Source organism: Epinephelus moara, chromosome 17 (assembly GCF_006386435.1).
Source record: "Epinephelus moara isolate mb chromosome 17, YSFRI_EMoa_1.0, whole genome shotgun sequence".
In the NCBI taxonomy this organism is placed as follows: domain Eukaryota; kingdom Metazoa; phylum Chordata; class Actinopteri; order Perciformes; family Serranidae; genus Epinephelus; species Epinephelus moara.
In genome coordinates, this window is record NC_065522.1 from 34598049 (window position 1) to 34617878 (window position 19830).

General features: G+C 40.0%; 3 protein-coding genes across 4 annotated transcripts in view; 2 read left to right on the forward strand and 1 right to left on the reverse strand.

Annotated features, from left to right (window-relative positions):
* The window catches only part of LOC126403857 (ribonuclease inhibitor-like), an 8270-nt gene extending 4572 nt beyond the window's left edge, over positions 1–3698 (forward strand). The window contains exons 2-3 of the mRNA XM_050066674.1: positions 516–689; positions 1984–3698. Of these exons, the coding sequence (XP_049922631.1) occupies positions 516–689; positions 1984–1993 (184 nt within the window). The 3' untranslated portion in view covers positions 1994–3698. The remainder of the gene's footprint in view (positions 1–515; positions 690–1983) is intronic.
* LOC126403907 (carcinoembryonic antigen-related cell adhesion molecule 20-like) overlaps positions 1–19830 on the forward strand; it is a 128696-nt gene that overhangs the window by 66207 nt on the left and 42659 nt on the right. The window lies entirely within an intron of this gene.
* Positions 11016–19830, reverse strand: part of LOC126403821 (butyrophilin subfamily 3 member A2-like) — a 37783-nt gene continuing 28968 nt past the window's right edge. The window contains exons 2-6 of one of the 2 annotated variants that reach the window (XM_050066621.1): positions 17666–17783; positions 15093–15434; positions 13301–13579; positions 13089–13205; positions 11016–12519 (exon numbers count right to left, since the gene is read on the reverse strand). In XM_050066621.1, the coding sequence (XP_049922578.1) occupies positions 11969–12519; positions 13089–13205; positions 13301–13579; positions 15093–15393 (1248 nt within the window). In that variant the 5' untranslated portion in view covers positions 15394–15434; positions 17666–17783 and the 3' untranslated portion in view covers positions 11016–11968. The remainder of the gene's footprint in view (positions 12520–13088; positions 13206–13300; positions 13580–15092; positions 15435–17665; positions 17784–19830) is intronic. The other variant, XM_050066620.1, reaches the window with a different exon arrangement.

Here is a 19830-nt window from a genome sequence, read left to right on the forward strand (position 1 = left end):
TGGTGTATTTATCTGCAGAGACTCTGCCCTCTGCCTGTGTTTTCTTACTTTCTTCTTATTGTCTGTGTTTGGGAAGTTTCTGGGCGTGTACCCCCACAGCGCTCAGGTGAGCTCAGGGCTTTATAAAAAGGTGGGGACCAGATGCCAGACTGTAAGCAGCAGGAATCAGAGAGATACAACACTGAAAGAAATGCAAATATAGTGAGAAGAAATGCCAAACAAGAATGAATCTGGGGTTGGCTTTTACCTTCACCTGAGCTGTTGAACATGTTTACAAATGGTAACCAACAATCCTGCATAACATAACTTTGATTTCAGCAGAAAAATAACTGGATTATCTGTAGAAGGCTGACATCATGATGACCCACAATAACACAATGACAAAGTCACTCTACTCAGTTTAGGGCAAAGCTCATTGATCAGGACAAAGTAATGTTGAGCTACACATTTAACACCTGAACACATCTGATTGTTTTATTAATGATTTTTATTTACATCATTTATTCTTTATTCAGACTGAGGGACTGCAGTTTGTCAGAGATCAGCTGTGTTTATCTGGCCTCAGCTCTGAAGTCCAACCCCTCCCATCTGAGAGAGCTGGACCTGAGCTTCAACAAGCTGCAGGATTCAGATGTGAAGCTGCTGTGTGATCTGAAGGGGAGTCCACACTGTAAACTGGAGACTCTGAGGTCAGTAGAGGGTTGGAGTGGGTCCATGCTGGTTTCAGCAGTATTATATTAAACACAGTTAGTATCAGAGCAAAGATCCAGTACTTCCTGTAAACCTCAGACCTTCTCAGTGGCTCAAAGAAGGGAATGGTGACAGTCTTCAGGAGAGGACAGAGAGACAGACAGAGAGAACAGTCAGCCAATCAGATCAGAAAGAAGCTTGTTGAGATCATGTGTTTAAGTTGATGTGAAGACGACTGTTGTTGTGTTCATGTCTACAGGAAGTGAAGCTGGATTACAGCTGACAGCATCACAACATGTATAGAGACAGCTGTCCTCCTTCATCAAACTGTCACACCATCAAATCTGACCTTGATAACAGGGGACCTGTTATGCTTTCCTGTTTCTGTGTGTGTGTGTGTGTGTGTGTGTGTGTGTGTGTGTGTGTGTGTGTGTGTGTGTTTTATATAGCCTATAGTGTTACAATGAAGGATGTTGGTATTAAATGTGGCCAAAGTTTCAGATAATGAGGTAAATGTATGTAAAAGTAATCCCTGTGAACAAAAACCTCAGACTTCAGACTGTTGTGAATACCCTGTGTTCAACGGCTTTTTCTACTGAAGCTAAGATTTCTTTATAAGGCATACAACTATGAGGCGGTAATTCTAGTTTGAACATTAAAGCATGTAAACAGGTTGTAGTAGAAACCCAGAATCCAAATATGAAGCTGTTAATGAGCATAATATGTCCTCTTTAAAGTGTTTGTTGTCTTCATCTTTGTCACAGCTCTGAGATCAGTCTGACTGAAGCCTACAAATCACTGGCTCTTATTTTATAGAACCATCATTACATTTAGTAACCATGTGTTCTTTATACAGAGCAGAACCTCTGCTGAAGTCCAGTAATCACAGCTGATGTGTTGCTGTTCAGTCTTTGGATGAACATGTAGAACATTTAACATGATATATCTGTCCATCAGTCATTTGTTCTAACAGACTCAGTAAATCCATCATTAAAGTGAATCCCTCTGTTTGTGCAGCCATGATGCGTTCAGGACTCTCAGCAGTTTATTTACACTGTGTACTTGAGTGAAATCTGCAGAGTAAACAGACTTGATGCCCAAAGTCTCTGCAGGTCTGTGAGCTTCCAGCTCAGTGTGTTCACTCCAACACGTTAACATGAGAGCTGGAAGGAAGCCGACTACGCTACACAGCCGCTCCACTCTGCTCTGAACAGGAAGTCCCTACTGGTCTTTATACTGGATGTGCTGCATCACTGACTGACAGCTGGTTCTCTTGTCTTCTTCTCTCATCAGCTGGGAGTAAACTGCAGTTTGATAAACAGGACGGTGGATGTGTTGAGAGGATCAGCTGTGTCCTGATGATCCAGAGGGAGACTCTGACTGGACCATGTTACTGGGAGGTAGAGTGGAGAGGAGAGCTTCATCCAGCAGTGACTGACAGGAATCACAGGTGGTGATGACTCTCAGTGCTGCAGCCTGAACTGCTCTGAGATCAGCTCCACTGTCAGACACAATGTGAAGTCCACCATCATCCCTGTGTGTTCCTCTGGATCTGACAGTATCATCATCAGTGTATCAATGACTGCTCTGTCCTCCTACACTGAAACTCCTCCACTCCTTCTGCTCTGCACTCAACCACCTCCTCCACCCTCCACCTGGACCTCACCTGAATCTGAGTGCAGATTTTTACTGTTAATGACGACATGGGGTCGAACTGGGAACAAAATTCGGCCCTGGCAATTTTTCACATTTTACAGTTGTTGTCCTTTGTCCGTTTCATTTGTATTTCAGACTCAACTCTGCTCTTTCTGTCTTTATTTCATTTGTTTCTTTCTGCTTGACCTCTGACACCACATGGACAGAACCACTTGAAGGGGTGGGGGGAGATGAAGAAAGTCTGTACCAGGACGACTGTGATTGGTTTAAAGAAGCAAAAGCAATCCGCAGTGTTTTCCTCCCATATATATATACTGTATATATCAGAAACATAATAGATGATTGCAGCCCTTTCTCTGGTGCTGACACAGCGCTGTGGAGATAGATCTGGCTCTGTGAGACTGCCACACTGTGGAAAGATGGAGAACTGATGTTCATTTTCTTGTTCTCCTGTATCTCAGAGGTTGATGTCAGAGCGCACAAGTATGCATGTACGTTTAATCATTCTCATCAGAGTCAGATTATATTTCTGTCTTCTTTGTTCTTCTGTATGTTCAGGTTATTTCATATCAATCATTATATTCTGTAACTGACTGCAGCAGAAACCAGTGTGTTGACACAATAAATCAATGAGTGGGGGCTGTAATAAAATCTCAGAGCCTCCACCTGCATGAAATTGTAAGTGAAATGCTTCTTTGTTATGTCATCAAGAAAAATGATGAATAACAATGTTTTTATTATTCCACGTTTCTCAGTTGATTCAATCCAAAGGACTCTGAAGACTTGCTAGTTTAGGCCACAATAAAGAAGGGAGGGCCACACAGAAAGCTTAAGTTCTCATGCACTGTTTGAACATGTACTGAAAATTAATGCACCACAATTTGATTTTGGTGGTAGATGTATCAAAAAACACAAGACTATTCAACACATGACTTTCTCTTAAGAGAGTGGTGTTTGGTACTTTGTGAAACCAAGGCAGCTTTGAGTTATTTTAAGGTATATTGATGCCATGTTTTTGTTTTGTTTCTTCCTTAACCTAGACACATCAACTTTACCTGCCTTAACCTAACCTATGTAACTTTCTTTATGTACATAATGTCATCTGCGAGTTGCTGTGCTCTTGAGATATCAAGGTGGCACCATTGTCACATCTTTAAAAAACACAATATGTTAAGCTCTGAAAGTTTCAGAATCTGTTCCAACTTAAAGCTTATTTTGAAATGCCTCCATGAACATGCTCCCTCTCTGCTTCATGAATTTGACACAAGACACCAGCACACCAGCAGAGTCAACACAACGGCTTCAACAAACGCTAACTGTTGCATTGCATTACATTTGGACAATCAGTCTTTTCTGTTGCATTGCATTACATTTGGACAATCAGTCTTTTCTGTTCAAGGAGCAAAACTGTGAAAGTGTACCAACTGAATTGTCAGTGCAGCCCAATTTTAATGTTCCTAATAGAGGTATTAGATTATGGTTAGTTATGTATGTTAATTATGTATGGATATGGGGATGTTTTGTATGTGTTTATTTTTGGCTGTATCTTTGGCAAAGTATTGGTGGATGTATTTTGTAAATGGATTTACAATTTAGTTTTTGTTTGTTTTGTGTGCATGTATTTTCTAAAGGCTGAGGGTTACATAAAGGTACATTTGTAATGCTACTGTGATGTCCTTATCCAATAAACTATGAACTAAACTACAGTTTCCTCAGAATCTCCTCTTGTTGTTTCTCTATCTCCTCCAGCTCCTCACTGATTTTCTCCTTGTAGTTTTCCGCTGCCTTCTTCCTGTCTGTCATTCTACTTAACAAACTGTTTGTCATAGTCAGTAGTCTCTGTGTTTCCACGTGAAGTTTATGATCTTCTTGTTTCCTACCCTTCAACTGATTTTTGGCCGTTAACACAATGCTCTTCATCTCATGGTATCGGTCACTCTCTGCCATCTTCTCCACTGACTGAAGCTTGTTCTCAATATCTGCAATGTTTCTCTCCATGTCATCCTTTTGATGCTCTGTTTGATCTATCTGTTCTTTCAGCGTCTCCCTCTGTTCCATCAGTGTTTTAACCACCTGCTCCAAGTCTTTCTCTTCTTCTCCATCAGTGTTTTAACCACCTGCTCCAAGTCTTTCTCTTCTTCTTCATTCTTCTGTAACATTTCTTCAAGTTTTGCCTTTTTCTCCTCCAAATCCTCCATTTTCTTGCATTCTGCTATGAGCTGCTCCGTCTCTGTCTTTGCTCTCTCAGCATCACAGTTCATCTTTGTGTCTGTGTGAACATAAAAATGTGCGAAATGTTTTAGGCAGAGTTGAATTTGTAGAGAGAAGGTGTGAAAGTGAACAACACACATAGAAAGAACAGATAAGTGAAGTTAAAACCTAAAGCAATAATTTATATTCTTTTATAGGAAGATTTTACTGCATAAACAGTGTTTCATGACAAAATTCTCAAAGTCAGTCAAACTTTGTCTTAACAATGTATATGTACTTCCATTCACCCTGCAGGGGGCTGAAGCCAATCCTAGCACAGGTCACCAGTGTGTACTCATACTTTTTTTTAATAATTTAACTTCTGTATTAAATTATTGTATGACATATGTTGATGTTCCCATGAAACACAACCTGAGTTTACTGTCTCTTCTTACAAATATGAGTTTGTTAACATGTAGTCACCAGTGACATCTTGTGTTTGACTGTTCACATCACAGTCACAGAGCTGCAGTATTTTACCTTTGATTTTGTGCTGTCTCCATTTCCACACGACAAAGGCCGCTGCAAAAATAAAAGTGAGGAACATAACCACGAGAATGCTGACACGAGCAGCAGAACAAGACGAGGCCTCAAAGCAATCAGCTGAAATGATAAAACACACAAGAGAGGAGTTAAAGAAAAACACATATCAGCTGTTGTTGATCAAAAATCATCATATTTGGGGGGAAAATATCACCTGACATCTGAATATGTGTCTCTCTGGTCTGGTTGATGTTCCTCTGTTGGACTCTACAGGTGAAGCTGTTGCTGTGTCTCTTCTCCACAGTCACTCTGCTGCTGACAGTATAGAGGTCATCAGGACCTCTGACTGTCTCTGTAGGTCCAGCAGAGAGGAGCTTTCCCTCACCGTCCAGCCACAACACCTCAGGCTCTGGATGCCAGCCTGCAGACTCACACTGTAACACCACTGCACTGCTGTTTGATTTAGTGCCTGCTATGACTGGTGAGAGAGCAGAACCTGATAATAGGAAAGAAAAGTAAAAATAATGTTAACACGTGTATATACAATGCACTACATAGGGACAATTCTACATCATACAGATAAAAACTCTCAATGCCATTCTGTTGTATAAAAACAGTGTTAGATGTCCTCTCCTGATAACATATTTAACAGCTGTTACAAGGCTCACCAATACTCCAGTGGTGACAGTAAACTAGAGGTCTTAGAAAATCCCCAAATCTGATATTAAAGAATTAGTTTTTGTCTGTTTGTTACTCATCTTTCAAAATATAATGTATGTGACCTGCCACACAATTTTGGTTAATCAAGCAAGGTTGTTTAGCAACTTTCATTCACATCACGATGGCAGGACTATCATACAGTTGGTAGACATGGTAGACCAAGTAGGAATTAAGTAGGTGGAGCTAATGAGTATGCATTTTCATTCATATATGCAGCAAAATTCTGCACTGTAGAGTCCTCCTGTGGTGAAGAAGAGGGGTACCAGCAGACTAAGGTATTTGCCTGCAATGGCCCCTGTACTCATTCTTTGAATTGGTTTGGGATGTCTCGGTGAGGAGCCAAGGGGACCAGTGTAAATCTTTATGTCCTAGATTGGCAACTAATTGGATTACTGATGCACGGGTCGACTCACAGTGGGATTACCTGTGGGTCGAGTGTTTGTGGTAAGCTTGCTAGAAAATATTGCTGGTTTCAGGAGGGCAAAGCAGCGTTCTGAAAAAAGTTATTAGTAACCTATAGAAATATTGTGCAATTTTTCAAATCTTATGCCTATTCACCAACAATAAGCTCAACAGTAGATTCTTTATTCTGTGGGGGAAAGTAGCATCTATAGATTCCATTATCGGAGAGTTTGACTGCAGACAGTGTCAGTGAAAGGTCTCCATGCTTCAGTTTCTCAATGGACACTGATGTTCTTCCTTTGTAAGATGGGTTTTGGTTCCTGAGAATGTTTTGACCTTCATGCCACACATGGACAAATCTTGGTTCCAGGTCAAGTCTCCCCCACTCCACACTCTTAGAAACAACATCCACTGCAGGTTCCAGGTGGCACGGCAAGATAACGTCTTCACCAACTAATGTCACTATTGTTCAAGAAGGTCTAGCCCCCTGAGACTGGCCTGCAAAGACACACAACACATTTTAAAGGGACAGTTCTCCCCAAAATCAGAATTACACATTTTTCCTTTTACCTGTAGCGTTATGTATCAGTCTAGATTGTTTTGGTGTGAGCTGCCGAGTGTTAGAGATATCAGCTGTAAAGATGTCTGCCTTCTCTCTAATATAATGGATCTTGGGGCAGCTGTTGCTTAGAGGTAGAGCAGGTCATCCACTAATCCGATGATCACAAGTTCAGTCCCCGGCTCCACCAGCCTGCAGGTCAAAGCATCCAAATTGCTCCCTATAGCTGTTCAATCAGTGTGTGAATGCCAGTAAATGGTTACTGAGTAGGAGGTAGCACCTTGTATGGTTGAATGGGTGAATGTAGTGTAAAAAGCACTTTGAATGGTCGGAAGACCAGAGAAGTGCTATATAATTCTGTTTAACTAGATGGCACTCGGCTTGTTGTGTTCAAAGTGCCAAAAAACAAACAAACAAACAAAAATACCCTCAACAGCAATGTCTCATCATGACACGGTTACTCAATAAAAACAAATGCAGATTACCTATATTTCATTGTCCATCCTACCAATAAATTGGTACTGCTAGCTTACCTAGCAATCATTACAGGTTAGATGCACACTTCCTTCTGAACAGTGATTCAGTTGGTAGGTGTAGTTCAGTAGAAAGAAAACAAGGTCTGCAGATTATCTTGCGTAACCAGCTCATGATTTCTGCTGTTGAGATATTCTTTTTTTATGTTATTTTTTTACTTTTAACTTTATATATCTTACTATATAATGACGAAAACTGTGTGTGTGTGTCTGTTCCACGTTTTTCTCCTCACTGACTTGGTCAATCCATGTGAAATTTGGCACAGTGGTAGAGGGTCATGGGAGGATGCCAATGAAGCAATATTACATCAATTGGCCAAAGGGGGGCGCTATAGCAACCCATTGAAATGTCAAACTTTGAATGGGCATATCTCATGCCCCGTATGTCGTAGAGACATGAAACTTTGCACAGAGATGCCTCTCCTCATGAGGAACACATTTGCCTCAAGAACCCATAACTTCCGCTTATATAGATTTTCCGCCATTTTGAATTTTTTGAAAAACACTTCAAATGGATCTCTTCCTAGGAAGTTTGAGCGATCTGCATGAAACTGGGTGAACATAATCTAGGGACCAATATCTAAAGTTCCCTCTTGGCAAAAGTTGGAAAACTTACTAAAACTGAGCTTCTATAAGGCAATGAATATTGCGGAGGGCGTGGCTCATCACATAAAGGTGTATAACATCTCAAGGGTTTCACCCATCACCACGCAACTTTGTAGGCATATGACCACACATAATCTGAGGGGACCCCTCCATTATTGACCCCATCAAACAAAATGGGGGCGCTAGAGAGCTCATTTCTTATCTAGGCCTAACCGCCATATGGATTTTTACTAAACTTGGTAGATATGTAGAACAGGACGCCTCAAGGTGACTGGAGAAATTTAACTCTAATTGGCAACTGGGTGGCGCTATAACAACAGAAAAATGCTTCAAAATGGCTAAAATGCGACCGATCGCTGTGGCTCCCCCTGTGGACCAATGTTGGTGTTTTCTAATTTTTGGTATGACTAAGTCATGGTATGGTATGCTGTACATAATCACAGAAACTGTCAGTGTGTCATTCTGTCAGTCAGCCATTGAATTGAATGATTTTATTGAACATGTTAAAAGAAACAAAAAGTCAAACAAAATAAAGCATACGACATAAAACAAAACAAAACAAGCAAAGCAGAATCAAATAATAAACAACTTAAATGATATTGGTCATGTTCAAAAGAGGTAAGAAGAAGTAAAAAAAAACTTTTCTAGTCCTACCCCCTTATATTTTATGTGTGCAATTTAAGTTAAAAAAAATATATATATACAAAAAAAAAAAAACAACACAAAAAAACAACAACCTTAAAGTTCGATTTTCAAGATATAATACAATAACAGACAAATACACTGGAATTTTCAAACAAACAACCCTCCAGCAAGACAAAACGCAATTTACAAAACAGTTTAGTTTAGTTAAGGTTTCACATGTTTTTATCTCACTGTTACTGCTGTTCCATAAGTTTATACCCTTGGTTGAAAGACAATGAAGTTTTGCAGTTGTTCTGATTGGTGGTTTCTTGAATATGTGTATTCCTCTGATGTTATGTTTACTTTCTCTCAATTGGAACAACTCTTGGACACTGACAGGTAATTGATGATTTCTTGCTTTGTGCATGATTTGAATAATTTTATAATCAACCAGATCTTGGAATTTTGGTGTTCTTAATTTGATAAAAAGTGAATTTGTAGGTTCTCTCTCACGTCCACACAGTAACTGATGTATGGAAGTATGAAGGAACAGTACAATGTATATAGTGAGGCTTGATTTAATAGGTCATTCTGTCTGTCCCACATTTTTCTACTCACTGACGTGGTCAATCTATGTGAAACTGCACATAGGCATTGAGGATTGGCATAGGTAGAAGGTGACAAAGCTACCAACAGGTATGGACTAGTATATATATATATATATTTATATTTTGAGCACATACCCAAGTTTCTTTGTATTTACATTTTATTGGAGAGGAGGCAGACGTCTCTGCAGTAGATATCTCTAATACTCGACCACTCACACCAAAACAATAAATTGCACTTTAAAGTAAGACAAAATATGTTTTTGATTTGGGATAAATTGTCCCTTTAAATCTTGCAATCACACCTGACTCCCTGAATTTTTTTTTGCTGTTTTTCCTCTTTCATACAGGCTTCATCCAGTGCTGCTGTAAATGTGTCTGTTACCTCTGTAAAAGACTGTCAGTAGAAGAAGGATCACAGTGCGCTGAGAAACCAAAGTACTGAGCTTGTTAAGGAGCAGTCCATCAGTCAGAGTCTGGCAAATCATCTTGGAGTTCTAGGGGAAAAAAGTTTCAGATATAATCAAAATAATCAATATAATATTTTATATTTTATTTTATTTATTTTACGTGTTTCATGACCAAAATGACATGGTCAAAATATGTCAGCAACCAATCAAAAGAGAGGATGCACAAAGCTTTATCAACACAGTCAGTCTCCCCAAATTAGATTTCCTCTGAAATCCTGTGATTTTGTTCAGTGTAGTCACAAACATTTAACAACCACTGATGTGGACTTCAGAATATTGCACCTAGACTAAACATTATCATAAACTGAGGTTACTGGTCACTGAGAGTAGGTCAACCACAGTTTATATTGTTTACATAGCTCATTGAAAAATAATGTTTTAGTTCAAACAGTTAGTAAAACAGACAAATAAACTTAACTACATGTGAAAAGTATCAAAGCTTGAAGACATCAAATATTAAAGGGTTAAACACAGTGTTGGAACTGCAAGAACAGAAGCTACTTTTATAAGCAGTTTGCTCTCATGGCCAGCTATGAGGTCACCGAGGTCCAGACCTCGGTAAAAATTTCAAAGAGAAAAAAACAGAACAAGCCCCAAACAGCATGGTAAAAATATTAACACACCAGACAGCTTTTATTTTGAAACGACACGCAGGAAGTTATCTGATGTATCAGCGGAACACGGAAAACTTGAATTCAGTTGACAGGAAGACGACGATACTGCTAGCTGACAGACGAGATGAGTGAATGACAGGTTTTATTATTTTTTTAGAAAAAAAAGTTAAGTTGTAGCTAAGCAACGTTAATGTTAGAAGCTTTAGCTGTGACACAATGGGTTGAAAGCTAGCCTACTGGCTAATCGTGCATGATGTGAGCTCATTAAGTCAGTGCCATGCTCCCCAAAGTAACGTTATTTAACGTTATGCAGGTGGCTGTTTCATGACCCAATAAAGTTACAAGAGGTTAGGTGGTGTAGAAACTATATATATATACAGGCTATATATATAGATATATATATATATGACAAAAACTATTGAACTTATTATGATATTCTAAATGATGGTGATGCACCTGTATGTTGTACACTAGATCTGATTGAGGTGGATATTTGCAATATAATGCACTGGGCAATAAGAGCATCCCTCTATCTATCTGAACACTGTTCAGTGGCTTGAAGCCTTAAACCACTTCAGATAATGTTGTTACATTATGCAGCACTTTATTCACTTATTTGAAGAGTACATGACCTCTCGTTTGTGTCACCTACTATTTATTTACTCTTGGCAGCCTAGAATTTAATAATAAATCACATTCAATAATTCAAACCCTTCATTCCAAATTATCTTCAAACATTATAATGTAATGTATTCAATAAGGTCTAATCAACCTCCTTTAGACACAAAACATCACAAAACAGAAAAAGTTAACATAATCCTGTATTAAATACAATTTCAGGATAATAAAATTAAATATTTCTAGACCATAAAACACAAGCACCTGTGTCTGCAAAAAGAAAAAAAGTATATGCACATTTGATTTGATTTTCCGTTGTCTTGGGAATGTTGATAAGAAACGACTGATTGATTGACTGATTATGCTGCAGGTCAACAGGTTTCTTCCTGTTTCAGCTGTGAGCTGATCTCAACACCAGAGGGCGGAGTTTACACTAATCCAAAGGAAACTGAACAACACAATTTAGGTAACACAGCTTTAATTAAATTCCTTAATGTCCCAAGTCCTCTCAAACTATGGTTTTTAAGAATAAAACACTTAACTTGGGCCATTAATAAAAGAAAAACTCTTGGAGAATACTGATCCAAAGTTTCATAAATTATTCAGTATTGTTTACACATGTTGTACAAACCCATTACTTCTAGACAGCGACAAATTAATTTACAACAAATGCAGCAAAAATAATAGTATAGCAGCAATCATCAGAAAAAAAAAATTAGTAGAACAAAAAATTACAAAGTATAATTCTAGTTTTATTTACGTCAGTAAAGGACAGTCTCCTGTGGAGTTACAACAAATATACCAAAGTAAGATTATAGCACAGTGAAATAAAAAAGACAACAACATGCAACCCAACAATGAGAAAGACAATAATACCTATAAAGACACTTTGAGTGCTGAGCTAAAATTTAGAAAAGTTCAGCAACCTGCTCTGCTCATCTTTGTCACATGTTACTGTTTCTTTCGTCACATGACCTGGAGGATGTGTTCAGAGAATAGATGGACCGAAGTGCATGGTGTTTATATCTGCTTTGGAATAACCAGGTAGATGCTTAAACTGATGACACTACAGATCTAAAAAGAATGTCTCGGATTTTCTGAATGTTTACACTTTGTGTGATTTGAACAGGAAATGATGTCATGATTGATCAGCAGATACTGTATCTCTCCTTTCCTCTTCTCTCTCTGGCTGCTCTGACTGAAGTTCTCTCTGTTTCTCTCTCTCTGTCAGGTTTTTATTTATTTGCTCCCTATTAGCCTGTAGTTTTTCCTTCCTGTCTGACATTTGAATATTCATCTCCTCTGTTATCTTTAGTAGTGTTTGTGTTTTCTTTAACAGGTCACCATGTTCTTTCATTCTCTTCTCCACATCGTCTTTGATCTTTTCAAGTTTCTTCTTTTTTTCTGTCTTTTTTTCCATGAATCCTATATTTTCCTGGTCCTTCTCATTCTCTTCTTTCTCTGCATTGTCCTCCCGCATTAGTGAGATGAGTTTCTCTCTCTGGTTCTTCAGATCTTCCTTCTGGCCCATCAGTGTTGTAATCACCTGTTGTACATGTTGCAGTTCTCCCTTGTTCTTTTGTAACTCTTCATCAAGTTTTGCCTTTGCATTGTCCCTTCCTGTCATGAGCTTCTCTCTGAATCCTCCCCCCATCAGATGCTGAAGTTCTGTGCTGCCGTCTGAGGTTTCTGTGTGAAAAGAAGATACATGTGTTAAGTTTGAAGTTAAAACCTGTTTTGTTCTTGCAGTGTTTCCCTTTGCTGAGACAAAGGCTGTAATCATAGACTGTTTTTTAGTTTTTTAGACAGTTTTATTTGAAAGGCGTTTGATAAATGAAACTGGATGACCAAATTAACCCAGTCTCACTCTAAATTTGTAGAACTCTGTCAGTCAGTGACTTCCGGCGTTTGACACCGACAAATAAAGCTGTCTTTTCACATTAGCATGCCGGTCACCGTTATTGTTTAATGGTGCCCAGTGGCATCAGGGGGGAATGCAGCCGGACAACAACCAAAGTTAAGGCAGCAGAAGTCTGAATAGGGCAGGTGGGAGAGGTGGTGGACGGATCCAACAACCACCGATTTTCACCTGAGGGGTAGGTATTCATTTCCCGTGAGATTGTAATGCCAAACCCTGTTCTTTGTACTAAACCCAACCACACGATTTTGTTGCCTCTAATTGTAATTCATGTAAAAATGCCATAAAAGAGATTTGCGTAGTTAGAGGTATGGAAAAAAGGAATACATTTGTTACTTACTTTTTTCTATTTGTCCCATTTTCCAAACAATGAATACAACTGCAACAACAGACAGGATGCACACAATCAAGCAGATGATGATGCGAGCAGCATTAGACTGGGCCATGAAGAGATATTCTGAAATCATAAAACACAGATACGTTTATAAAAGAAGACTTTAACTGTCTATAACAAAGTGGTAACATTAGTAACTCACACGTCATGTTTTCTACCTGGAAGCTGGATGTGTGTCTCTCTGGTCTGGTTGATGTTCCTCTGTTGGACTCTACAGGTGAAGCTGTTGCTGTGTCTCTTCTCCACAGTCACTCTGCTGCTGACAGTATAGAGGTCATCAGGACCTCTGACTGTCTCTGTAGGTCCAGCAGAGAGGAGCTTTCCCTCACCGTCCAGCCACAACACCTCAGGCTCTGGATGCCAGCCTGCAGACTCACACTGTAACACCACTCCATTGCTGACTTTGGAAATCCTTACATCAGGTGAGGAGACAGAACCTTAGAAAGAATAAAAGTTAAGTCACAACAATAAAGATACGCTTCTGTCACTCAATATACAGTCTATACACCTTTTTCAACCTAAAAATAATTCTTAGTGGGGATAAATGTCTACCATTCTAACCTGATTGGTAATGCCCTTGTTGAATCTTTGAACCAAGATCTTTATACCCCGATAAGGCACAGCAATCATCCATTTCCACCTAAAATAACAGCCCAAGTGCTTCACAATGGTACCCTGACTCTATACTCTGCCCAAATGCCCCTTGATCAGCTGAAGTACTGGTTTCTGGTGAACCAAAATGCCTCTGTAATCATTCCAAGTGCCCCTCCTCATGTCTGTTCAAGTGCCAGTCTGTACCCTTTGCTTGGCATGAGTACCCTTGAGTCCACCTAACTGCCTTGTGTTTAGCCCAAATGTCCCTCTGATCAGCCATAAACAGTACCCTTCTTGTCAGTCCAAGAACCTTCTGGTTGGCCTTGATTGGTCAAAGTCCCTTATGGTCAAGTTCTCCTCTGGTCAGCCAATGGACTATTCTGTTCAGGTCATGTACACATCTGGTCAGCAGCAATTGGCCAAAATACTTTTCTTTGGGCATAAATGTCCCTGTGGTCTATCAAAGTACTCTATTGTCAGTCAAAATGTCCCTCTGGTCAGTCTTCTTGGCTCAATTGCTCTGGTCAACTAAAGTGCTATTCTTGCTGGCCCAGTTCCCTTTCTGCTTGAGCCAAATACCCATGTGGTCAATCCAGGTGCCACTGCCATCAGTCCAAGTGATCTGTGATCACTAATAATTCTGTGGTCACTCCAAGTATCCCTTTAGTTAGGACATGTATTTCTCTGATCAGCACAAGCACCCTTTTGGGTCCACCCAAGTGCCATTCTGGTTGCTGCATATGGCCCTGAAGTCAACACAACTTGTTAGGTCTGGATAGCATCTGGGCAGCTCATGTGTCACTGGAACAATACACAGTGAGAACTAAACCTGCACATAACCTTCTCTCCGTGCATCTGAATAGTAGTGTCCATGCAAATTTCTGCTGGCATCCGATTTAGCGCAGTTACTGATCCAGGATTTCGACTTCATCATTGTCTGAGGGCTTAAAAACACCAAGATAATCTCTTTTCAGCTGTCATTCTTTATCCCTTTCTAGTTACAATCTACCACATGTACATTTGTCAGGCATTCTGAATCCTCCATACAATATTTTTTATTCTTTTTTTTATCCTTTTCTTTGGCTTCTTTTTGTAGCTAAAGTTAGCGAGAGCCTTGAATCACACTGCATCACACCGACTCCCAATCAGCTGTTGCAGCAGCACCAATCCTGCCAGCACAACCCCAGTGCGAGGGTACAGGGCAGCCTCAATTCCCCACCACAATTCTGCCTTATTTTTTGCATTTTCCAGATTTCTGCCTACCCCAGCATTGACTGCATCACTGTATAACACATTTATACCTTTCATGGATCATTGTAGCTTTTTGTTGTGCACAATGAATATATGTTAACTTACCGACAGCGAGCACGACCACAGATTCTATTTTAAATTTGGGAACAAAGCATCTGTATGTCCCAGCATCTGAAGGTCCTACTTTGGAGAGTTTCAGTGAAATGTCTCCACACTTCAGTTTGTTGGTAGACAGTGATATTCTCCCCATGTATAGTTTATGCTCCTCAAGCTGGTGCTCCACACCGTCATGCCTCAAATGGACAATTCTTGGTTCAAAGTCAGGTCTCACCCACCCTACAGTCAGGTTAGTAGCATCCACAGCAGTGTTGAGATGACATGGCAAAATGGCGTCATCACCAACCATTGCCACTATTGGCTAAGATGTACCGATCACCTGAGACTGACCTAAGGAGACAAAAAACATTTCTGTTTTGTTAACTCCCACTTGTACTCCTTTTTAAAGTTGTGAGTTCAATATAACATTAGTACAGCAATAGCTTACTCTCAGCTTTCTTTAAATCAGTGAGTACTGACGAATTAACACACCTATATAAAAGTGAGACAGTATGTAACTGGCTTTTGCTTTGACTAACTGCCTTCTACATTAGCCACTGTGGCCACAGGTAGAAATGACAGGAAACAGCACACTGAATTTCCCATTATTTCTCAATACTCTATTCTTGTAATATTCCACTACCACCACTCTACATATTTGTCATATCCAACTTGAGAGTGTGAGTGTGTGGCTATTTTCTGTAGGCAGCATTACCAGTAACTACTGGCAGGGTCTGATATTAGCACCAGCCACCCACCAAATGTGGGTAAATTGTTGGCAGTGGTGGGTAAAATCTTCAAGCCATTTCGCCACTTTGATGGAGAGGGAAAATGCACAACAGAAAAAACATGTTAAGTAGCATGATTGGATAGAACTACACATAAAAAAAATCTATGATAGCTGTTTTAGGTACTGCTGAGGTGTAAAATAAGTCCAAGGCCCAAAATTATTGATTCAGAGTGACACTCTAAGCAGCCCGGTCTCACTCCGGTGCATGGTCAGTGACTTCCAGTGTCAGACACTGACAGAAAAAGCTGTCTAAGCTGTCTTTTCAAGTCGGCATGATATGCAGCTGGTTGCAGTTGTTTAATGGTGATGGGACATCAACGAAGGTTAAGGTGGACAGGAGGTCTGGTGGATGGATCCAACAATCACTGATTTATTACGTGGAGGCCAGTGTTCTCTTCCTGTAAGATTGAAAAGCTAAACCCAGTTCTTTTTATCTAAACTCAACCATGTCCTTTCTTTGTCTAACCCTAACCACGGAAAACGCAAATGTGCTGCTGCCCGGATCATCACCAGAACACCATCCATCCAGCACATCACTCCTGTCCTCCATCAACTCCACTGGCTTCCCATACAATACCGCATCCAATTCAAAACCCTACTGCTCACATTCAAGGCCATCCATAACCTCACTCCTCTATACCTTACTAACCTCCTCCACATCCACACACCAAGCAGGTCTCTCAGCTCCTCCTCTTCAATCAGCCACACTGTCCCTCCAGCCCGCCTGACCACCATGGGGTCCAGAGCCTTCAGCTGCTCAGCCCCCCACCTCTCAAACTCCCTCCCACCTGATATCTGAAATATTCAATCCCTGGACACTTTCAAATCCAACCTCAAAACATATCTGTTTAAACAAGCTAAATGTCACTGCCTGCTGCTAACTTTTTCAATGTCAGCCAGGGTTCATTGCACATCATATCTTGACATAGAAAGTCCACGACCAAACATCCACATTTGACAAGGTCAGAGTGAGGATGTGTTGCTCTGAGAGAGGAGTTGAAATGTTTGATGGCCACTAGTGCAGTTGGACCTTGGGAGGTCACTGATTGTGTACACGACTTATTCATGGCGCACGATAACTTTCACCACAGCATTAGCTGTAACCTATTAGAATCACTGGGAAATACATCACTGCACAATGGGTTAATGGGTAACATGAGTGATCTAGAACATATTTAAACACAGTTTTCTTCGTCTTATGCCCTTAAACACATTGTCTCATGGCATGCTGGGAAACTCCACCTATTAATCCCCACCACAATATGTTAAATGCACAATGATAGTTTTGTTTATTGGCCATAAACTAATTAGGTGAAATCAGCTTTATATATTTTTGTCAAATTAACGTTAAATTGTTCACTTAACATAAAAAAAAAGTCAAGCTCACAAGGTTTGAGTTTTTGTGTTTAATGATCATGAAGTTTGTATGTCATTTTGACAATCCGGGGCATTGGTGTAAACTTTGCATTAAAATTTAGCATCATGGATGGATTGAGGTTTACAGTGTGTCTCCACTGCTGTGTGTTAGTGCTTGAGAAAGTTCTGGAATCACCAAAATGCATTTTGAAGATGGTTGACTGTCAGCTTAAATAACCAGCCACTGACAGGCTTATAGCCCAAGTTTACATCCAGTAAATCAAGATGGCCACAGGCAGGAATGACTTCTTGTCATGCTCTGTGGTGCATCTCATGTTTTAGTGCATCACATTACCATTATTTTTACTGTATGATTTCTTACGGTATTATATTGAAACTCTGATAATGATTTCCTGTCTGTTTGTGTGTAATTTACCTCCACCAGAGTGTGTTAGGAGAAAGAAGACCACAGCAGGATGCATGATCAATCCTCTGAAGTCAATGAGCTGAGATGTCACAAGGCGTCTGTCCTTCATGTGAGTCATCTTGGTGTGCTGGAAATGAAAATAAGTCAACTGTGAAGTATGTGACACCAGTTTAAACTAAAATATCTCTCTGTCTGTGAGCACAGTGGTGTTGTTTTTTTTAACTCCTTAACAATGTGATATAATATTGTATTGGTAACTTAAGCAAGCAAAACAGCATGAACATGCAGTTAAGTGAAAAAGAGAGCGAAAACCAACAAATGATTTGTAAATAAATTAAATTAGATCAAATTAAATTAAATAATAAATAAATAACTAAAAGCCTCTCACCCTCATTTTTATGTAGATTGACTCATACACTATTTCTGTCCATTTTCAAAGGAAGACTGTGAAAAAAGGGCCATAATAAAACTACACACAACCAGTGAAGTAGAGATAGGCTGAATAAAATTCAGTAGGCTGAAATAAAATAAAATAAAACAGAGTGAATAAAATGCTTGNCAACCAGTGAAGTAGAGATAAAGGCTGAAATAAAATAAAATAAAACAGAGTGAATAAAATGCTCGTAGCAGTCTGGCTTCGCAAATTGCATTTACAATGCAATATCTGGACATGGGAGAGGACACAGAAGAGAAAAAAGAAAAGTTAATGAATAAAAAGTTAAATATGTTCCTTTAGTTATCTTAACAAAGTCAGGTTTCAGAGCATAGGCGGAGTTTGAGATTCGTGCCAGGCAGTGGCGGCTGCTGGTCTTTCTAACAGGGGAAGCTCACTTTAAGTTTACATCATAAAATGTGTCATATTGTAGCGAGGCAGTAACTTATAAAAGGAACATTTAGTTGAAGCCATTTTTCAACCACACTCATGCCTTAGAACCACAGCAACACACACCTCAAAGATTTTAAGATGGGTTTAAAATGGTGAAAAAGAGCTATATGGCTTATGGAAATAAGGAACTCTGGACGGCACTCTGTCAGGAGACTCAACTCGCAAATATCCGCATGGGACTGAGCTCGAAATACGACGATGCCGGTGTGTATTTCAAAAGCGCTGTCAATCACAAGGGAGTTCAGCCTCTTAGACAATTCCTCCAATCATCATGCAGACACCGAGCATCCTCTAATGCCTACCACTCAGGTCCCAGTGAAGCTGAGCCTCCCTGGAAGTGACGATTTTGTCGCATTTATCCAATGACCGTCTCGCTTTGCTGCATGAAAAAAACCTGCTCAGCGCTGTCTCATAGGAATGCTTGAAGGCTCCGCGTCCACCGTGCTGACACGAGAATGTATGACAGGGAGGTCACGTTTGAAAACTGGTGATAAACAGCTGACGTTTGAACATCATCCAGCGCATGTTTAATGCAATGTAAATTCTTATTTTAATGTAAATTCAATAGTGCATATTTGACCATTTCTTCTATGAAATTTTAGGGGAAGTTCAGCCTCCCTTGTTGTCTCAGAGCAATCGGCCCCGGTGCCAGGGGGGGGCAAAAAAATCCGACTACAGGCCTAGACAGTTTCGAGATCTGACCCTGCCGCACTGGGTGAAGCATAACAATTTTACATACAACAGTGCATTAAAACTCATAAATGCTAAATAAACACCACAGACATTAAATTGCAAAGCAGATTTTAACTTACATTGCGAAATGTCCAAGTGAAGAAGTAAACGTCTGTGTTTGCGCCCTGCGTATACGTCCACTATGGTCTCAGGTGACAGCTGTGTTGTGATGTTGCTCTCGATGTGAAGTAGCGCAATGGACGAAAATCACTGCTGGAGATACCACAACCAAAACCGAACAGACGCGTCGTGCAGCAGTCGCAGCTCTCCCATCAAAATACAGACCACACCTGAACAGTTGGTGGCAGTAGTGCACCTTGTTTGCAAATCTCCAAATAAACCCCAAAGAAGAATATGTGAGTTTGGACCCAAAGCCCAGGTTGGACAGGTTCGCGCGCCAGTGATTATTCCAACAAATTTATTCCAATAATTAATATTTAGCACTACAAATAGGTAAGTAGTCTTTGTCTGCTTTGTATTTATTGATCACCATTTGCTTACGACTCGCACAAAAATAAAAAAGGCGAGTAAACAACGACAGTGCCGTCACTGCCGA